This window comes from Aspergillus multicolor (genome assembly GCF_047715735.1).
Source record: "Aspergillus multicolor strain CBS 133.54 unplaced genomic scaffold BDW74scaffold_3, whole genome shotgun sequence".
NCBI lineage: Eukaryota > Fungi > Ascomycota > Eurotiomycetes > Eurotiales > Aspergillaceae > Aspergillus > Aspergillus multicolor.
Genome location: NW_027395954.1, coordinates 289,218 through 308,803, shown reverse-complemented (window position 1 = coordinate 308,803; position 19,586 = coordinate 289,218). Strand labels below are relative to the sequence as shown.

Genomic DNA, 19,586 nt, shown 5'->3' with positions numbered 1-19,586 from the left:
ATGTTCCACGCTTCATCGGCCTCGTCGCGCTTGCTGATGTTCCACGCTTCATCGGCCTCGTCACGCTTGCTGATGTTCCAGGCCTCGTCGGCCTCGCCACGCTTGGACATCTTCCAGGCCTCCTTGACCCTGGGGGGTTGCGCAACAAGGGCTTGCGCACCAATGGTCAAAGCACAGGCAAGGTAGATAGTATTGGTAAGACGCATTTTGATAGACTGTAGAGTGCCGAGAGCAGGGATGGGTCTTAAAAATAATGATGACTTGAGATACCGATGGAAGCTGGCTTTATGAAAAAGAGACAGAGCAATACGCCTCGTTGTCTTATATAGTGCTCTTAAACATCTGCTCATGGGCAAAGAGTGTCCTACTACAGACGATGCTAATGACTTCACGGTACTACCCCATCCGACTACCGCTTACCCATCCGTGGTCTCGGCCTAGGCCCAGGTTCCATTCTCACTATATGAAATGAGAACGCATACCTTTGTTTAGATATCATGCGCGCTTACTCGCCGATTCCTGATTCGCTCCCGCCGCAGTGTAAGCTTACCTACGGCGCTATGATTGGTTCACGTCGTGATTTCTCAATATTCTACGGTCTGAACAAGATTGTCAACAATCTATTTCTTGCCCCTGATCTCTATGGCCTCGCGCGCCGTTGCACAATTCCAACGGAAACTCTGGCCCTACGCTGCCCCCTCTCAATGGAGAAGTATTCGACCTTGAAAACAGACGATAGAGACTCGGCGGAGTCATTACTCCGCCATAGGGATGAAACGTCCTTTGACAATGTCGATGCAGAGAGCTTCGCACAAGCGGAGCGCAATTCATCGTGGCTAAGCCGACATAAAACTTCCATTTTCCTCAGTCTGTTCTTTTTGGCTTTCAACCTCATATCCTGTTCCCTTGTTTACACCTGGCTTCAGCACCGGTACTCCCATTACCCGTTCCTGGGGAACAGTAAGCTTTCTGCTCTATGACCGCGGAAACTCCCGCTAATATCCGCTAAACAGCACCGGCGCGCAACGTTATCAGGTACGAGGGACAACAGCTTGATCTACTCCCAGTATACCTTCCTGATGGAACACTGAATCCTGACAAACCCGGGCACTTCAATGGGAAACCGACGCCCGAGTTGGCTGAATCTTGGAAAAGCATTATGCAACATCAGAACATTCGCCTCCAGCGTCACGAACTTGGTCCCTTCGCTCAAGATGAGAGCGTTATTGAGCTGGCCGATGGATCAGGCTACTTCGCTACACTGGCGGTGTTTCACGGCCTGCATTGCTTAAAGCGTTTCCATCATTACATCCATCGGGACTCTTACTATCCCAACACAACCGCAGAGGACGAAGCAAGGCTTCTATATCATACTGGTGAGCTATATAAACCCTTGAAAGGTGAAGGCAAGACGAGTATTGACCCCAGCTTTTGGTTTGCAGAGCACTGCGTAGACTGGCTGAGACAATACGTGCAGTGTAATGCCGACACCACGCTGATCCCATTCTACTGGGGTGCCGGGTAAGCAGCCTGCCTTCTCTTTCTGCCTTCCTCGCCAGTCAGCAAACATGCTAATGCTCTAATGTGGCCCAGGCAAACGCACCCTTTGGCTGTTGACAAGGCCGAACATCAATGCGTTAAATGGGAGCCGTTAGAGCATTGGATGGCCGAGCATTCATTTGATGCGTTCCAGCAAGGCCTGCTTGTGCATCCGCTGTACGGTATGGATATCCTCTCCTCATAAACCCCGTTCGGTTATTTACTAAGGTCCATACTAGGCGACCCGTATACTGGACAAAAGCCGGACACGATTGGAATTGCTGTTGGCGATCATCCTCTGGAGGCGGGGCATGAAGGGCACTGAGATAAATGATAGCTGGCGGCAATGGTATTAGTTCTGACTGTACTACTGCTCATAGGCTTGTATATGGGGGGTTGTATCGAATAGAAGATAGAAATGGCTCTCCGCAATAAAAGCCCAGTACAATAGTTCTACCGGCGCAGAAGCTCCCGCGTACTCTCACAAGTTGCAATATGCGACAAAATCAGTCACATTCTTCCTCCTTCATAGTCGCCGTCATTACAACATCCCAGAGGCCTCCATGATCATCACATTTCCTGCTCACTGCCCGACCTTGGACTCAGCAATGCTCCTCATGTTGGAGCGGGTATCGCATCCAGATGAGGAATGCTGATTTGATGAACGCTGGAACCCCAGATGTATGATTGCTGTATGATCTGCCCAGCCGGGTAAGGTGCTTATGATAGGGACTTGTAGCGCTTATCCTGTGATGTTAGTGCTTATTAGTGCTTACCCCATTTTGTTATTAGCGGGCAGGTACGAGGGTTATCCGGCACTCTAGTGGACCAAGCACCCGAGTGCCTGCCGTACTTCGCCGTGCATATGGACAAATTCATGGGAATGTTCGCAGTCCCTCATTTCCTCCAATAATCGGTAAGAGCCGGAGATCATACGATGTCTTGGAACAAGGTATGCTTATCGCCACAAGCCAGCTCACGACTTGCCCGAACTCCACGACATACCAAACTCTCAACAACTGGGCGACTGAGTCCGCTTCCATTGCTGGTGACTTTCATTTACGATCATTCTTTCTTCGGGTACAGTATACGACTGTTTTTTTGAACCTTCCATTCCCAAGATGAACTCCGTGGAGATACCGTTTCTTGCAAAGGACAGGCCACCACACTCTGAAGAGTTCATTCGAGACGAAGAAAATGTTGACGCTGCTCCCGCCCCATCCTCGGTTTTCGAACATGGGCGGCGGCAAGGTCGCCTTCTCAGTGCAGCAGCCCGCATCATGACTATCGTCCTGGCACTTTGGGGACTAGGATCTATCCCTATCCAACTGTCTCACCTCATCAGGCCTCTCCCACCCTCTCCAGATGTCTACCGGCCCCAAACACTCCCCACAGACCTGAACCTATGCGACTGCGGAAGCACGATTGATGAAGCAATGGCCCGGAAGTGCGTTTACGATTCTCTGGCGACCGCTTGGCTCCCCCCACACTGCCGGGACGACGCGCTGACAGCTGAATTCGACCGGTCTGGGCCGGAGCCCGACGGTTCCTGGCCGTACTTTGCCGACGCGAATGGCACGATTCCCATCGGCAAGGCACAGATTGCGCTACTGGGGGATGGACAGCGGACCTTCTGGAGCTTGCGGGACTGGCATATTGCGCACTGCTTGTTTTATTGGGAGAAGTTTATCCGGATGCGTGAGACGGGGGCAGTGATGGAGAGACGGTTCGATACGGTCAATCATGCCCGGCATTGTAGGCGGTTGGTTATGAACCCGTCCTTGTTTCATAAACAGCTGGTCGAGGTGCCGGTTATGATGAGCTCTGGGATTGAGGAGGTCGCGGGCGAGCATGAGCATGAGCACCAGCACGAGGATGGAAATCATCGCAGGGAGTTTGAAGGGTAGATAGAAATAAAGTGTGTATCCTTGCTGCCTGATTCAAAGAGCAGGTATATAAGCAGATAACATCTTGAATGTCAATAAGGCGGAACCGCGGTTGAAGAGAGACTTCCCCGAATAGGAAATCCTGATTGTTACTCCGAATCCGAACTCCGTGGCTGCCGCATTGATGTCTGCACTTTACTTATATCAACACCAGTAGCTTCCGGTGGTCGAAATGCACGACCAGTTACTGACACCATGGCAGAAGCCGACAATCAATTTGGCCCCCGCGTCAGTGTCGATTCTCGTGCCTTTGACTTCACCCTGTTGTTTGAGGATATTTACTTTACCCTTCTGCCGGCCGCTTGCTTGCTGCTATTCCTGCCTTGCCGCCTTTATTCCCTTCGCACTGCCACAATAAAAGTGACGTCCTTCAGATTAGCCCTCTACAAGCTCGTTCGTATTTTGACTTGTGCATATCTTCATCGCCGTGACTAATGTTAGGCAGTGCCTACTTGCCGCATTACTCACCCTCCAAGTCATATTCGTGGCTTTTCAAGCGCGCTCATCGGTCCTCCAAACCCGAGCCTCCTTATCAGCCGGGATCGTCAACATCGTCGCGACGGTAGCAGCATCCTATGCCTCCTTCACCGAGGACCAGCGATCTGTGAGACCCTCCGACCTGCTCGTCCTCTACTTTTCAGCAACCAGCCTATGCCACCTGCCTCGATTGCGCTCACTCTGGCTAATCAATTCCGTCGACCCCTGCCGCTACTTGTCCTTGGTCATTTTGTTAGTTACGGTGGCAATCGTTATACTCGAGTCCGCTTCGAAGACAAGAATCTTGCACCCCGCCTACAAAAACGCCACGAAAGAAGAGCGTAGCGGTTTTTGGAGCAGATCATTTTTTATATGGGTACTACCATTCCTGCAGACGGGATACCGGAGTTTTCTCGTGGTTGATGATGTGCCGCAAGTGGACGCAGCTCTCCAAGGACAGGCATCCGGAGACCGCCTTCAAAGAGCCTGGCATTCCGGGGGTGGAGAAGGCAGATTTCGCTTGGTCAGGGCAGTGTTTCGCGCGTATGGATGGCCTTACCTCTCTGCATTTCTTCCGCGTCTGGCCTATAGCTGTTTCACTCTCACACAGCCCTTTTTGATCACGGCAGCTATCAATTATATTGGGGGAGGGTCAGCAGAGCCAGAGGTGTATGGAGCGGGACTTATTGGCGCGTATATATTGGTCTATTTGGGCATAGCGGTAAGAGTGCAGTACAGCAAGGCTAAGGACGGATACTCTGCTAACAATCAAAATAGATGACCCAAGCTGTATACTGGCGGCAGACATACCGGCTGTTAGCAATGATGAGAGCAGGCCTCATATCTATGATCTATGATCAGACCATGAGTTTGACTGCGACGCAAATTAGCGACTCAGCAGCCATCACGTTGATGGGTACAGACGCCGAACGGATAATCGCTAACCTGAAGAACCTGCACGAGGCATGGGCATCGGTAATAGAGCTTGGAGTGGCAATTTGGCTCCTGGAGCGCCAGCTTGGGATAGCCTGCTTCATCCCCCTCGTGGTTTCCCTAGGTAATGCCTCTACTACATGTGTCTATGGTAGTCATTTGTAAGGATCCATTGTTGACAATAGTTTGATGGGCAGGTTCCGTCGTAGCGATGATACCCATATCAAGTCGGTCGGGGCAGGCACAGAAGCAATGGGTTGAGCGAGTACAGAAGCGACTGGCAGTGACGGCGAATGTGCTGGGTAATATGAAAGCTGTGCAAGTGCTCGGGCTGAGCGATGTTCTTCTCCCTTTGGTTTCTCATCTCCGTCAAGTTGAGGTCCAAATATCTGTTCGTTTCCGAAAGCTATTGATATGGCAAGTGGCTTTTTGTAGGTTGATGGCAAAAGCGTCTCTAGGAAATAACTGACATAACTTGCTTTAGCCAACCTCCCTGTTGTCTTCGCGCCATTTGCCACATTTACTGTATATGCCATCATTGCCGTCGCCCGACATGATGAATCAATTCTCTCAACTCAGGCGTTCACGTCGCTGGCGTTAATATCCCTTTTGACCGGTCCGCTCCTCAATCTCTGTCAGGTCATGCCGGCTATTTGGCAAGCCATGGCGTGCTTCGATCGAATTGAAGCATACTTCAAGCAGTCACCATCTTTCCGCATGTATAAGGAAGCCGAGGTCCAGCCATCCGACTCCAAGAAGCTTATTCCCTTTCTGGCCTCATTCCAAAATGCCAATATTTCATGGTCTTTAGAACAAGATCCTGTGCTTCGCAATTTCAGTATTGACATTCCACAGGGGATTACTATAATCGTTGGCCCGGTTGGATGCGGAAAATCCACTCTCATTGAGGCCATGCTGCATGAGCATATGGTAAAGTTAGGGTCTAGGATAGCATCTTTTTCGCGAGCCGCATATTGCCCCCAAGCGCCGTGGATCATCAATGACACCATTCGAAACAATATTATTAGCTTTCAGGAGTTCGATCCGGCGTGGTATGACTTCGTGTGCATGGCATGTGGACTCCAGGAAGATCTTCAGGTTCTCGATGGAGGCGACGGGCATATCGCAGGGAGTGATGGCATCTCACTAAGTGGGGGACAACGACAGAGGATTGTGAGTTCATGCGATAGTCCCCTTCCATGGAACGTACTGATGAAGCGTTCTTCTTACACAGGCACTTGCTCAGGCAGTATACTCCAGGATTGGGGTTGTGGCTCTAGACAATGTGTTTAGCGGGGTCGATTCGGAAAACGTCTCTGTCATTTCCGGCCATCTATTTGGGCCCGATGGCCATTTCAGAAAGGCGGGAATGTCGGTGATTCTGGCCACGAGTACATGTGCGTTACAGCTTTCCCCTCCAAGACAGATATATGGCTCTGTCAACAACGGAATCAGTAGCTGATATTTGCCCTACAGATGAGATGCTTCCTCTGGCGGATCATATAATCATGATGCAGGATGGCGCCGTTATAGCCGCCGGGTCATACAATGAGATCTCTGGCATAGACCCACAGGTTGTCGCGAATGCTCACACAGGAGAGCGACACCTCCCTGTTGTACCAGTTCTTGACAAAGCAGAATATGACCATTGCGGTGTTGAAAAGAAGCAAGAGGAGGAGATTGAAGTACAGATTGTCGACGAGGAGAGTACTACGATCACAAAACATCCGGGGACGGGGTCGAGATCCGTGTACAAATACTATATACGGAGCGCAGGGTACAGTCTCGTGGTTGTCTTCCTAGCCCTCACGTTTATAGAGGCCTTCTGCACTAGCTTTCAGAGTAGGTTGTGTCAGTCATTGGACTATTAAGCTAACCTTTTCTAGCACTGTGGATTCAATGGTGGGTAAAGGCCAATGAGGATTATCCCAACAAACAACTCGGAATGTATCTTGGTGTGTACGGGCTGATATTTGGGTTGACACTATTGGCCCTAGTGGCTGGTTGCTGGTAGGTTCTCAAGGCAATGCTATCGGTATGCGCTGATACATGACTCCAGGTTGCTCTTTGTTCGAGGCCTCAGTAACACTTCGTTGAAGCTCCATTCTGACCTCCTCAAGACTGCCCTTGGGTAAGTTCATCATGGACTCCCTGTACATAATGATTCTAACGCAGTGAAGAGCCCCATTTAGCTTTCTTCACAGGGTTGATACAGGGTCCATAACTAATAGGTACATTTGCCCGTCAAAGGGTCTTCCGCACTTTACGTTATTGACGTCTTACAATAGGTTCGGCCAGGACTTGGAACTGATTGATATGATGCTACCAATCTATGCAGTCAACTGCATTACTAGTACGGGCCTCAGCACCCGTTTGGTATTGACACGGAAAAGCTAACTTTGCTCGGCAGACATAATGCAAGTCTCTATAAACATGCTCATCATTTGCGTTGTTGGCAAATATCTCGCCGTGACGATTCCCTTCTTAGGCGTGGTTCTCTTCTTCATCCAGTCCTATTACCTACGAACCTCCCGCCAGGTGCGACTACTTGACATCGAGGCCAAGGCGCCTTTATACACACACTTCCTGGAAACCATCCGCGGGATTTCTAGCATCCAATCCTTCAAATGGGAACGCCAGTTACAAGGAAAGAACCATGCTCTCCTCAACCGATCCCAAAGACCGTTTTACATGATGTACAGTGTCCAGCAATGGTTGACACTAGTACTCGACCTTGTTGTCGGAGCCGTCGCCGTGATTCTGGTTGCTATAATCGTATCTCTACGCGATCGCTTGGAGGCCGCATGGATTGGCGTGGCGCTTACTTTGGTGTTGACGCTCAACCAGTCCTTGGCTAATGCGATCAAGATGTGGACAATGACTGAAATATCCATCGGTGCTGTAAAACGTGTGCTCTACTTTACGCAGGAAACACCTTCGGAAGAACAATGTGTGCTCACTGCCCAGATGGGCTTATCGAGTTCTTGGCCTGACAGGGGCGCAGTCGAGATCAGGGACCTCACGGCTGGATATGAGTGAGTCTGCTTACCTAGTCCGAACAGCAGCCAGACTAAATGACATTACAGTCAGGCAACCGCCCCGATCCTCAAGAATCTTAACATGAGCATTCAACCAGGCGAAAAGATTGCCCTCTGCGGCCCGTCGGGCAGTGGAAAAACCTCACTGATTATGGCGCTACTACAAATGCTAGACGTCCAGGCTGGCCAGATTCTAATAGATGGGCAAGACATCACGAAGATTCGTAAAAACACACTCCGCTCACGCATAAATGCCGTGCCCCAGGATCCGTTCTTCATGGCCGATACTACCATCTCCTTTAATCTTGATCCTCGCCACAAGGTGGCGAACGACGCAGAGTTAATCGAAGCTCTTGAGAAAGTGGGCCTCTGGGACCGGATCCGTGCCAAAGGTGGTCTAGACATGGAATATGCAGCCGCGGACTGGTCAGTTGGCCAAAGACAGCTACTTGCTTTGACTCGTGCGTTGGTGTCCAAGAAAAAATTGTTGATTTTGGATGAAGTAAGTAGTGGGTAAGTGTACAACAATTTCCATATTTCCCCTCGTAAGTAAGGCCGTCCGAAAGCTAACATCGATGTCACCTTCGCTGGGTCAGTGTAGATTGGGAAACAGAGAAGATCATGCAGGACATCATTGAGAAGGAGTTCGCCCAGCAGACTGTAATCGCGGTGGTGCATCGCTTCCGGTTCATTCACTCGTTTGACCGTGTTATGGTGCTCCGGCAGGGAGAGCTTGTTGAGTCCGGGAGCGCCGAGTTTTTGCTGCAGAGGGAGGACTCGGTGTTTCGCAGTTTGTATACTGCTTCAGCAGTTGGTGAGGCCTCTGTTGGAGTAGAATAGATTCGACTTGGAGGGAGAGACACTATGTCATTGCAGTGGGCAAACTGGTTTCTGGAGACTGGAGTGCTGGTATATACCTATCTTATTTGTCTGCGCCTATCTATATTTCCTGTGACTATACACAAGGCTGCTGTTGGATAGGTTGCTTTATCCAGGCTAATATGCGCGTTTACTAGCTCTTGAGGTTTGGTATCGATCCTCGTCAGAAGATGCCTAGAAGAGACCCTGTGCTGGCAAGCAGACTAGTCAGTATTTAGGTGCACGCGATAACACCAGAGACATTTACGCCCCGCAAACATTGCAGTGGTTTGCTCCGAACGATCGTGATGCCACAGGCTACATCATGCAGTCAATAAACAAAACCTCTAGATGGTTGTCAAGGAAGTGGGGTCTTTAGGCAATTTGAATGAATTCCAGCTAGTTACATGATGTGAAGTAAGGTAGAACTGTGCAAGCTGCGAATAAGATAGGTGGTTTTAATCAGGCACATCGAGAAGGTGAATTCCGTCCACAAGGGCATTCGCGGTTGTGATAGTAAAAAGGACAGTGGAACAGGATGAGAAAACGCAATCGAGAAACGATATAGTACAAGCGCAGAGCCAAACGGCCAATTCCCAAAGCATCCTGATGCCAAAAGTCTTCAACTCACTACTGCAGTCCCAGTTTGGATTTCCACCAGGTGCGGCCTCTTCCAGAAATGTGGACAATATCGTCGAGTCCCTGAGCAACAGCAGCGATCTGGGCCGGGGTCAACACAATGGGGCCTCTCGAAGCTAGCGCACCCATCCGATTCATCGCATCGTTCGCATCACGGTTTTTCTTTTGGGAAGTAAAATGATGACTGCAGGAATAGACTTTGAACACAAGCAGATTCAGCTCCGAGAGGTGAGGCAGTTGTCCGGGCTGGATAGTGGCAATGGGGACGGCGGCAGTCGGAACGTAGGGTACTAAGCGGTGCTTGGTGTTAGCTCTCCAGCTAGCAGTATAACGCGGGTAAGCATGCTGTCTTAACTCCACTTTGGGGACAACGTCAATCTTAATGTTCTTGCCACCAGGGCTTCTGAATATAAAGAACTGGGTCTGCTCTTAAAAAGGACTGCCAGGGAGAGCCAACAGCTTTTCATTTACGCTGTTGGGAGCGTTCTCGACGGTCATGAGAAAGTCAACATACTAGCATTCATTAGGCACAGATCGTATCTTGTGTTGGGCGGTGGGTTTGCGGCGGTGAACTCACATTGGTCGTACGATACTGCCTCAGGTGTTTCCAAAGGCTCAGGCTACCGATGATGGCGAGGCGGGCGTTGGCAAATTCAGGCATAGATCGGTAAATTGCAATGTCCGCGAGTGCAGCTTGTTCGAGCTCCGCAAACGACGGCTGTTGGGGGCCAGGAGTAGCCATGGTGGGAACTTGATGGATGGGGCAGTAGAACAAGATGGGAGATAGGAAGATGTTTGAATCGGAAGGTGTAATGGAAGTGGAGGATTGGGAGTGGTAGGTTAAGAGGAGGAATGAAGAAATGAATAGACCTCCCCAGGCACCCATTCTGAAGACCTATTGTGTTGTGTTATGGCCTCGAGCCCGGGACCGGGGTTGGGCTGGGACTACTCGGCCGGGGTATGTCACAGTGCAAACAGAATCGTCACCCATCTGAAATTCCCCGCCCTCTACCCAGTCTCTCCTTGCAACTTCCTACTCTATCTTCAACTTGTACCCCCATACCAAAGATGGCTTCCACGCGCATTCAGGTCATGTCCGATCTCCACCTGGAGTCTCCTGCCGCGTATGATGTCTTCAAGATCGACCCCAAGGCCCCCTTCCTCGCACTTCTGGGAAACATCGGCTACGTCAAAGATGACGGTTTCTTTCTCTTTTTCCGCAACCAGCTGGCCAACTTTAAAATCGTGTTTCTCATCCTCGGTAACCACGAGGCTTACTACAGCAGCTGGGTCGAAGCTAAAGCGAATGTAAAGCGTTTCCAGGCCAGTATTGACGAAGCCATTGCAAAAGGCGACCCGCTCGGAAAGCTCATTCTGCTCGACCAAACCCGCTACGACGTTTCGTCCACTGTTACCATTCTCGGGTGCACTCTATTCTCGCGCATTGTTCCTGCGCAGATGGATCACGTTAGCTTTGGTTTGAACGACTTTTACCACATTGAAGATTGGTCGGTCAAGGATCATAACGAAGCGCATTTTGGCGACCTTACTTGGCTGAACAAACAAGTTGAATCGATCTCGCGCTTTGAGCCGTTCCGGAAGATCATTGTGTTGACCCACTACTGTCCTTTGACTTCCGACAAGGTCATCGAGCCCAAGCATGCCAGCAGCAAGATCTCGTCCGGATTCATGACCGACCTCTCGACACAGCAATGTTGGAAAAAGGAGGCCGTCAAACTTTGGATCTTCGGACACACCCACTCCAATTGCGACTTCACCGACATGGCAACTGGGAAAGGTGTCTTGTCCAACCAGCGCGGTTATTACTTTGCTGAGTCTGCGGGATTTGACGTGGACAAAGTAGTTGAGATTCAGAAATCTTGAATTGGGTATCTAACGCTAAGTTGAAGTGATTGTGAAAGTAGCTTTTGGTGAGAAGACATCTTGGGTATCAAACAATCACCAAGATTCGTCCTCGGCATCCTCCGCCAGTGTTATGACCTCTCTATCAATCAAATCGCGGCACAGTTCCATCAGAATAGGCCACATCATTCGGTCCAACCGAGTAGCAGCACAATAGAATTCCTTGCATCCATCCTTTAGTTCTTCGCTGTTGAAAAAAGTATCCGTTCCGTCGACGTATTCCATGATGTAGGTCAACATGGCGACCCAGTAGTCCTGTCTTCTGGTGTGCCAGTCTCGACAAATCAGCGTTATGATTGCCTCCGTATACATCATGGTACTGGGAATCCGAATAGAGCTCTTGAACGTAAGACGGCCCTGGTCGCGCCCTACAGTGTAAGACGGAAGTCTTTCGTCTGAGGCGTACAGTATCTCCGGACTGCAGTTGCCGAAAGCGATCTCAAGGTTGGGAAAATCCAACAGAATCTCTGACTTCCGAAATAGTGATACCGCAAGGTTATTATCGATATGACGGCGTGCGTCGGCCTGCGGAGATACCATCGGCACTTCGTGCGGGCATTCAAATGGTTGTGAACATAGCAGAAAACCGGCTTTTGAGATGATGGAATTAACTCTTTCGACCAGAGTGTCGGGCACAATGAGGGAAACGCCCATATTGTCTTATTAGTAGTGTTCAAGATGGATCTCACTCTTCGTACCTCAACAACTGTGGGAACGCCGTAGATGGTTAGCAGAAAATTGCCTCAGAGAAGGAGTGGGATTCCCGCTGCATGAAGGAGATTTGAGATTTATTCCACGAGTTGATCTGAGAGCTTCTGATCGTAAACCTGAAGTCTGCCATCTTGCTCACTCAAGTAAGCGATGAGAAGATTGGTAATGGAGGCTTTTGGGGTCTTTTGTAGTTTCCAGGTTGAAAAGTTGACTGATGGTTGACAGTGAAGGGAACAACAGGCCAGGCACGTGACGCTCTTCCGGTCTTCGGTCCGCGGTCGATTCGTCCATCTTTCTTCGTTCCTACTAGATTCTACCTAGGTTTACTTTCAGACCATTCGGAATCGTTAATTACTACTATATGCATCATAGACATCTTCTCGCTCATCGTTTCATCAATGGCTTTTGAATGAACTCCCTCGGCCTCCTCTCCACCATGGTCAAACGTCTCAGTTGCACCTCTCTTCATACTCCAGCCCATGGCCGAATCGGAAAACGGGGTTCTCGGTGTCGAACGGCAGATCTTCCGCCTGCGCCTGGACGGCATCCATTGACCTGGGCAGATCAAACGGAAGCTTGCCCTCCGGCTTACTGACGCCAAATACAACATCCAAGAACGCCTCGCTGTCGCTGCCGTAACTTCCAAGCACAGCCTGAGCCTGCTCAATTATCTCGGGAATGACTGCGGGCCGGTCCAGTGCGATGTCAACAATTGTCGGGACGGATGAATAGATCTTTGCCTGGCGCGCCTGCTCAGTGGCGTTGAACGCGAGCGAACCTGCGTGGAAACTCGCCTCGAAGGTACCGTTGCGGGGCTCGTACGGCGCGTTGTATCGAAGAAGAGCGAAGTCGGCCTCTTCTGTGGTGTTCACGACGGTGTAGTTGCGCTCGGTGAGGAAGGCGGCGTCAAAACCTTCAATGTAGAACTTTGTGCTCTGAGAAGGCTGGGACAACGGGAGAATTGACTCCTTGTTGGTGAGAAGAGTGTACGACCTTCTCTGAGCGTCACGCCCTAGACGGACAAAGTACTCATTCCCGACAATGCGGTTGGCAGCGGAGGCATCGATGAATGGATTGTCAAACAGGCCGAGGATGAACTTTTCCTTCAGCAATCGAGCAACTGAGACGTCGATACGTTCTTCGGAAATCGTGCCTTCTTTAACCAATTGGACAATAAGCTCCGGTCGTTCTTCGCCGCCGAATTGATCGCAACCTGCGTCAATAATCTTTGCTGCGCGTTGTAGTTCGCTCAAGTACTCCACACCCCAGGCGCGCGCAGGCATATACTGGTTACCGATGTAACTATCCGTGATAAGGCCCCAGTCGGTCAGGACGATACCATCGAACCCGAGCTGACCTCGAAGCAAGTCAGTCACAATTCCCTTGTTGAACGAGAACCCGACAGCCTCCCAGTTCGTGCCAATTGGACGGGAGTAGTAAGGCATGATCTCAGTTGCACCGGCGGCCAGGGCTGCTTTGAAGGGTAGGAGATGCTCTTCGCGGTTGTTGCCGGGATAGGTCTGGTTCTTGCCATAGAAAAAGTGCGAGTCCTCGCCATTCTCCATCGGTCCACCACCAGGGAAGTGCTTTGTGACGGTCTTGACGGAAGTGGGGCCAAGCTTGCCCTCTCCCTGGAAGCCCTTGATGTATTCGGCAATGAGCTCGCTCGTCAGTGTACTATTTTCGCCCCAAGTACCACTGATGCGAGCCCACCGCGGCTCAGTGGATAGGTCGACTTGCGGGTGCAAAGCGGCGCGGATACCAACAGCAAGGTACTCCTCCCTTGCGACTTTCGCAAACTCTCTCACCAGCTGAGGGTCTCTTAGTGCAGCGAGACCAAGACTCTCCGGCCACTGCGAGAACACTCCAGCCTGGAATCCAGTACCGACGTTCTCAGTGAATGAATGGCGTGGGTCGGTAGATACCGTGATAGGAATACCAAGTCGGGTCTCCACTGCTCGCTTTTGCACAAGGTTGATGAATTCGGCTGTTTCCGTCGCATTAGTGATGTCGGTGGCGAGGTTGAAGTGCGTCATGTGCTTCTTGACAATCATCGTCTCGGTGCTGTTGCCGCTACTGTCATCATCGAGAGGGCCTTCTTGGAGTTGCTTATGGAAGAGCTGCCCCGCTTTCTCTTCAAGAGTCATACGGCTCAGGAGGTCTTTGACACGCTCATCAACGCAGTATGAGGAGTTCTTGTAGATGGGAAGGCCATCGTCACGGCGAATGACTGTTTGTTCATTGCTCTTGGTAGCCAGGCCGGCGCAGCCTGAGGCTAGAGCTGTCAGGGCTATGACTGCTGAATCAACCCTCATCGTGACTAATTATCAAAACCAACAATCTATGAAATTCAGAGAAGATGCGAGGAAACATTACTGGCAAGCGGAATTCCTGCAATTTATACACCCTTCCAAATCTCGCTGCGACGTCCATGGCCCAAATTGAAATCCATACAACCATAACCCCCACCTCGGATGTCCGCCCTCAGCAACTGCCGCATCATGGATATTCCTTGCGCGAAATGCCTTTAGGTCGGTGTCAACTCTTGGCAAATGGCCCATGTTGCAACAGCTCCTCGATGAGCAGGTCAGTAATTTGTCATGGCAGGTTAGCCCACCCAAGCCGCCTGAACGATTTCACTTGCCAAGAAAGAGGCCACAATATCCCGTGGATTGTGCCCACCATGGTGCCGGCGAGGTGCCGACATTGACCAAGCACAGAACTCAGCGAATGGTCTCCTGCTTCGACCCGGAATGACGCCCCCAGTGTGACATATTTCCATCCTTGAGACTTTCGGTATACAGCCATTTTAAGATATCAGATGTCGATCTCGTCAATAAATGCATCAGCACTTGGCCCCGCCTGGGGTTTTTTTTTTCATCAAGCTCAAAATCTTTATCCGGGGAATGCCTGTATTCTCCAGACGCGGCTGGGATATAAATGTGGGGAACAGGGAATGGAGGTGTGCGGAGAAGTTGCCAGAAAAGCGGCAAGGTGTTTACTCCAAGTCCAACTCCAAGTCGACTAGGAGACCTTGGCCATGATTCTTTTCCGACCCATTCCTCTCAAATTAGCCAGACAAAACCAAACGTGTTGGTTTTCAATCTTCACTCAACTAACACTACCGCGTCCCGCAGGGTGGGCCGCTTTCTGATTGAGGCCGAAGGGGTGGCTTACTAGACTCGGAGACAGACCGTGGTGCGAGTCATGTCGTCAAGTCGAAAGTGGGACATCTAGCAGGAGAGCATTAGGGTGTCACGTTCACAATCATGCCCTCCACGTGAATGTGGGGGAAAACTGGGGATCGGGTCACTCCAGACTCCATACCAAGGACCAAGCGCTCGGTCCCTAGCCAAGTACGCTTGTTTGCTCCGTGATGTTACCCCAACTCTGGCTTTACTGCTGAACGGTTTATGGTCTGCCAAGGCGTCAGTCTCAGCCACTCCGTTCCGATCCCGCTGGTCATGTGCTGGAATTGCGTGATGTCCGAATTACCCGGTCCCTCCAGGTGCGCCGAAACCCTATGACTCTGTCATGGCCATACAGCAGCCGGGTGGTCCCGCCTCTTGAGTTCTTGGAGTTTTCCGCATGTTCAGCCGGGGTTTCTCCGGTATTGGGGCAGTCCGAAGCGCCAGGTCTGTAATCATGACAAATTCTTCCAAGACTATGCTTGAATGTCGAGGAATCGGTGCAGCTCCTACCTTAGAGAGAACGTGGCCACCGTGGACTATGCTAAGCTTGGAACTATGAGACCATCCAACTGTATACAACCTAGCAACATGTTACTTCGGTCTACAGACCCCCGCCCGGACATGCTGGTGCTGGTTTCCCTTTCTCTCAGTGGTGGTACCTTGTCCAACCAGCCTTGACGTTAGGAGAAGGTCCGATTGACCACCTTTGGTTGCCCCTGCTGAGTTGACGGTGCTCACTCGACATGAAGGTGTTTCTTCAAGTCCATCAGAACGCCCACGTATTTTCTTTGTCATCAGATTGCATCTAACGCCTTGACCACGATGTCATACACTGGGAGAACTCTTTCAAGCCTTGAGTGAAAGGTGTGGCGCCCTCCCTGTCCCGTCAACTGATCCGTTTCCTACATCGCACGGTGTGGTTTTCGCAGCCCGAAGCAAACGGAACAAGGCCACTATGTCATGCTGTTCTCGCTGCTGTGCAAGTTCTTCTGCCGTCGCCCCAGTGCCGTCTTTAATGCCCACATCAATTAACGGATGCCAAAGCAACGTCTCAACAGCATCCACTCGCCCATACCTCACCGCATGGAAAAGTGCTGTCCATCCGTCCAGGTCGCGTGCGTTGACGTCAGTTCGAGAGTCGGCCAAGAGTAGTTGCACAGAGCGCTCATCCATGTGCACTGCAGCAATTAACGGCCGCCCAATCGACGGATCTGCGCCGCGGGAAAGCAAGAAGGATACCATGCTTGCGGGAGCGCTCCGGGCTGCGTCGACAAGTGCCGAGCTGCCGTCACGATATCTCTCATTGAGATCCGCTCCATGTTTGAGCAGCAATTGAACGACCCCGACGTTCCCAGATCGCGCGGCATACGTCAGGGCTGGCTTCCCGTAGCTATCTCGCAAGCCAATGTCAAGACGTGGATGCTCGAGAAGCAAACGCACTTGCTCTCTGTCACCCGCCCCTGCGGCTTCCATAAGTGGCGTCGTCCATCCTAGATTAACAATAAAATTTGGATTGATGTTGGGGTGTGCTAGAAGGAGAGCTGTCATGCGCAGTCCCATTTCGCGATCCCGCATGGTCACGGAGTGGTAGAGCGCGCTGTTACCACCATCCGCTCTGTGCCGGTTTACGTCCACACGCTCACAGGCTAATAATCTCTCCACGATCTTCAAATGGCCAAGGGCCACTGCACAGCATAGCGGGGTGTCGATTAGAGACATTTCATCAAGCGTATTTGGGTCAATACTTGGATGTTCCAGCAGCACCTTGACGGCCTCAAGGTGTCCGCTTCTACACGCGAACAGTAGTGCGGTTTCTCCGAACACGGTGCGCGCGTTTACGTCGGCATCATGCTGCAAAAGGAGCTTGATAGCGTCTGTGGCACCACCGTCTGCGGCTGCGTGCAACGGTCTGGGTTTCATGGGACCACCGAATCTATTGTTAACATTTGCGCCGTGCTCCAGAGCGCTCAATATGGTGTTGACTTTGTTATTATGCGCGCCCCAGCCTAAGGCAATGCTGTTGTGATGGATTGCGTTCTGGCGGTAGAGGTATGGCTTCCCAAGGGTGTAAAGGCGCTGGTTCGCTTGGATGAGCGAGTTGAGGTCGGCTTCCTTCTCGACACTTCCTAGGATGTGCAGCAAAAGCTCGCTGGGTAGGTTGAGTAGAGGCATTTGGGATGCTCGTGAAGATGAATTGGGGTTGCGCAGGAAAGAACACCGTGCGAACACGAGGGTCTTACGGGATGCCGCTACTGCAGCCAAGCACAATCGCCGCCACTCGCAACGCTTCAAGGTGAGACCCCTCCCCTCGCCCTATGCTGGCTATGGTTATGGTTAGGCAACAGGAGAACGGCGTCGGCTGCCACGCTCATGCTCCTTCTAGTTGCTATACCTTGACGGAGATACGGTTTATATAGGAAGGACTCGACGTAAAGGATTCCTAATCTTGTTTCGCCTTCAGGCTGCCAGTCTGGATAAGCGGGTGGCGTCGAGATTCATATGCCGTTGTCAGCCGCTACCTTGCACTCGTCCGGGCACTAGCCTGCGAGGGGCTTTTGAGGCACCTGTCCTGCAGCTGACCGGCTGTTGGCAGAATGCCGTCTTTCCGGCAGGGTAGACCTGATTGCAATTCATCACTGACCGACATCTTCAAGGGATGGCGGGTACTCGTGGGTACCTGAATCAGCAGGCAATCTGCCCTGCCATTGGTCTCCTGCAAGACATTTCCAGGATCATCTCGCCTGCTATGGTACAATGGAAGATCCTCATCGTTACTACTTACCCAGGGCCAAAGATCTTTGTTGGACCAACGTAATCAACGTGGCTGTCATGTCTGCGGGTCCAGACTAATATATCCAGGGCTGGATTCGCTATGTTCTGAAGATCGCGACCCACAGTGGCGGCAACCTGGCTTGTTTTGCGCCTGAGCAAGCATGACTGATGAAGTGGTCATACTGCGTCAGCGTTGCACAAACACACCATTCTCTTGGTGTCTTGGTAGTACTCTGAGGATGGCAAGTATGGCGTGAGACTTGCTCCTGGTAGCTGGGGGTGGCCTGGCCTGGCATTGGACGTCGGGCCGGTTAGTTTGCGAAGTGCAGGTACTCCGTACGCGTACCTACGTCAGGCGGGCCAGATCAATCTTATCAATCAGTGATCGTCCCTGATTCGCCCGCTGATCTCCCAGACTCGGTTAGAGCTGCATGCTGCTTGTAAGGTAGCTACCCGGGTAACGTTCGGAGCGAGGACACGCCACGGTACTCGCGCAGTTTACAGTTGCTACTCCGTGGTTTCATTGTTGGCTTGGCTGTGGGAAGGTATAAAGCGGTTAGTATCCCCCGGCGGTCAGATCCTCAGAGTCTTTTCGATAAATCAGTCCCGGTTCCGTCCTCTTTCCGAATTATCAACCAAAGCAATCTTCACCTTTCAGAATGAAGTACTCTACATTCGCCCTCTTCGGCCTCGTTGGCGCTGCCCTTGCCGCACAACCCCAAGGCCAACCCCGATTTGAAGGTTCTGGCGTCCAAGCCGAAGCTCCTGTCCCATCTGGCAGTGCCCTCCCCCCGCCTCCCCCAGGCGCCCAGCAAAGCGCCCTCCCCTTCTCAAACAACAAGGCCCGCGCCGTCTCTCCTGACACCCCGCCAGCAGACGGTGACGAGGGTTTCTTCCCGACCGGCACTCCGCCCCCGGATGCAACTCATGCCCCCACCGGCCAAGCGCAGGTTCACAGCTACGCCGACGGTGACGAGGGCTTTTTCCCAACCGGCACTCCGCCTCCGGATGCAACCCACGCCCCCAACAGTCAACCTTGGGCTGACAGCTATCCCGATGGTGACGAGGGCTTTTTCCCAACCGGTCCCCCGCCCGCCGCCCCTTCCGCCACCGGCCTCGCTGCCAGGGGCTCCAACAGTTACCCTGATGGCGACGAGGGTTTCTTCCCAACCGGTCCCTCTCCCACTGCTAGTGGAACTTCCGCTGGGATTCCGTTCCAGGCGTAAGGCATTTTAGATGCTATTATTTCGGCAGAAATAGCACCAAAGATCGCACTCCCGATAATTTAAATGGCGTCGGACGAGGGTCTTAGCATAATGGTGGAATGGAACTTAGCAGGGCTGACAAACTGGAAAATAAAAATTGCTAAGACGTGAGAAGAATATGTTAGCAAAATCGGAAGTGTTTACAATGAGATGGCTTCGGTGCTGAGTATGTATACGCTGCGCTGGCTGACGTCTGCAGCGGCCAGCGACTGTTCCTGGCTCGGTCGATGATCGGCCCTGCCACCATCCAGCCCCTTGTGTAAATCCGGTGGCAACTCCAGCCCTAGCACTGTA

General features: G+C 51.6%; 9 protein-coding genes across 9 annotated transcripts; 5 read left to right on the top strand and 4 right to left on the bottom strand.

Moving 5' to 3' along the window:
• Positions 1 to 9: 9 nt before the first annotated feature.
• Positions 10 to 206, bottom strand: BDW74DRAFT_174048 (uncharacterized protein; the record flags this gene model as incomplete). Its single annotated transcript, XM_073727939.1, has 1 exon — positions 10 to 206. A coding segment is annotated over one exon (197 nt), but the record flags the coding sequence as incomplete, so codon positions are not given.
• Positions 207 to 497: 291 nt separating this feature from the next.
• On the top strand, positions 498 to 1,864 carry BDW74DRAFT_174047 (oxidase ustYa family protein; the record flags this gene model as incomplete). Its single annotated transcript, XM_073727938.1, has 4 exons — positions 498 to 960; positions 1,014 to 1,521; positions 1,594 to 1,721; positions 1,779 to 1,864. The coding sequence occupies 4 exons, from the start codon at positions 498 to 500 to the stop codon at positions 1,862 to 1,864; spliced, it is 1,185 nt and encodes a 394-aa protein (XP_073587540.1).
• Positions 1,865 to 2,560: 696 nt separating this feature from the next.
• On the top strand, positions 2,561 to 3,544 carry BDW74DRAFT_145369 (uncharacterized protein). Its single transcript, XM_073723196.1, has one exon. It carries the CDS (start codon positions 2,661 to 2,663, stop codon positions 3,444 to 3,446), a length of 786 nt encoding a protein of 261 aa, XP_073587539.1. The 5' UTR covers positions 2,561 to 2,660; the 3' UTR covers positions 3,447 to 3,544.
• A 136-nt stretch (positions 3,545 to 3,680) lies between these two features.
• BDW74DRAFT_187329 (uncharacterized protein) lies at positions 3,681 to 8,842 on the top strand (the record flags this gene model as incomplete). The annotated part of the gene is made up of 14 exons (XM_073731457.1): positions 3,681 to 3,878; positions 3,931 to 4,683; positions 4,740 to 5,019; positions 5,093 to 5,326; positions 5,380 to 6,068; positions 6,130 to 6,292; positions 6,372 to 6,737; positions 6,782 to 6,905; positions 6,955 to 7,026; positions 7,076 to 7,126; positions 7,184 to 7,248; positions 7,306 to 7,930; positions 7,982 to 8,446; positions 8,530 to 8,842. 14 exons carry the CDS (start codon positions 3,681 to 3,683, stop codon positions 8,771 to 8,773), a joined length of 4,329 nt encoding a protein of 1,442 aa, XP_073587538.1. The 3' UTR covers positions 8,774 to 8,842.
• Positions 8,843 to 9,421: 579 nt separating this feature from the next.
• On the bottom strand, positions 9,422 to 10,172 carry BDW74DRAFT_174044 (uncharacterized protein; the record flags this gene model as incomplete). Its single annotated transcript, XM_073727937.1, has 3 exons — positions 9,422 to 9,847; positions 9,902 to 9,943; positions 10,008 to 10,172. The coding sequence occupies 3 exons, from the start codon at positions 10,170 to 10,172 to the stop codon at positions 9,422 to 9,424; spliced, it is 633 nt and encodes a 210-aa protein (XP_073587537.1).
• Positions 10,173 to 10,498: 326 nt separating this feature from the next.
• Positions 10,499 to 11,314, top strand: BDW74DRAFT_187328 (Ser/Thr protein phosphatase superfamily; the record flags this gene model as incomplete). The annotated part of the gene is made up of 1 exon (XM_073731456.1): positions 10,499 to 11,314. The coding sequence occupies one exon, from the start codon at positions 10,499 to 10,501 to the stop codon at positions 11,312 to 11,314; it is 816 nt and encodes a 271-aa protein (XP_073587536.1).
• A 3-nt stretch (positions 11,315 to 11,317) lies between these two features.
• BDW74DRAFT_145367 (uncharacterized protein) lies at positions 11,318 to 12,324 on the bottom strand. Its single transcript, XM_073723195.1, has one exon. The coding sequence runs from the start codon at positions 12,005 to 12,007 to the stop codon at positions 11,390 to 11,392; it is 618 nt and encodes a 205-aa protein (XP_073587535.1). The 5' UTR covers positions 12,008 to 12,324; the 3' UTR covers positions 11,318 to 11,389.
• Positions 12,325 to 12,425: 101 nt separating this feature from the next.
• On the bottom strand, positions 12,426 to 14,520 carry BDW74DRAFT_73348 (beta-glucosidase C). Its single transcript, XM_073733578.1, has one exon. It carries the CDS (start codon positions 14,377 to 14,379, stop codon positions 12,514 to 12,516), a length of 1,866 nt encoding a protein of 621 aa, XP_073587534.1. The 5' UTR covers positions 14,380 to 14,520; the 3' UTR covers positions 12,426 to 12,513.
• Positions 14,521 to 18,505: 3,985 nt separating this feature from the next.
• BDW74DRAFT_73337 (uncharacterized protein) lies at positions 18,506 to 19,343 on the top strand. The gene has a single exon (XM_073733576.1). The coding sequence runs from the start codon at positions 18,687 to 18,689 to the stop codon at positions 19,251 to 19,253; it is 567 nt and encodes a 188-aa protein (XP_073587533.1). The 5' UTR covers positions 18,506 to 18,686; the 3' UTR covers positions 19,254 to 19,343.
• The last annotated feature ends 243 nt before the right edge of the window (positions 19,344 to 19,586 follow it).

Excerpts from the sequence above, each read along its gene's own strand:
- BDW74DRAFT_145369 (XM_073723196.1), top strand. The coding sequence starts at position 2,661 with ATGAACTCCGTGGAGATACCGTTTCTTGCAAAGGACAGGCCACCACAC.
- BDW74DRAFT_73348 (XM_073733578.1), bottom strand. The coding sequence starts at position 14,379 with ATGAGGGTTGATTCAGCAGTCATAGCCCTGACAGCTCTAGCCTCAGGC.
- BDW74DRAFT_73337 (XM_073733576.1), top strand. The coding sequence starts at position 18,687 with ATGAAGTACTCTACATTCGCCCTCTTCGGCCTCGTTGGCGCTGCCCTT.
- BDW74DRAFT_145367 (XM_073723195.1), bottom strand. The coding sequence starts at position 12,007 with ATGGGCGTTTCCCTCATTGTGCCCGACACTCTGGTCGAAAGAGTTAAT.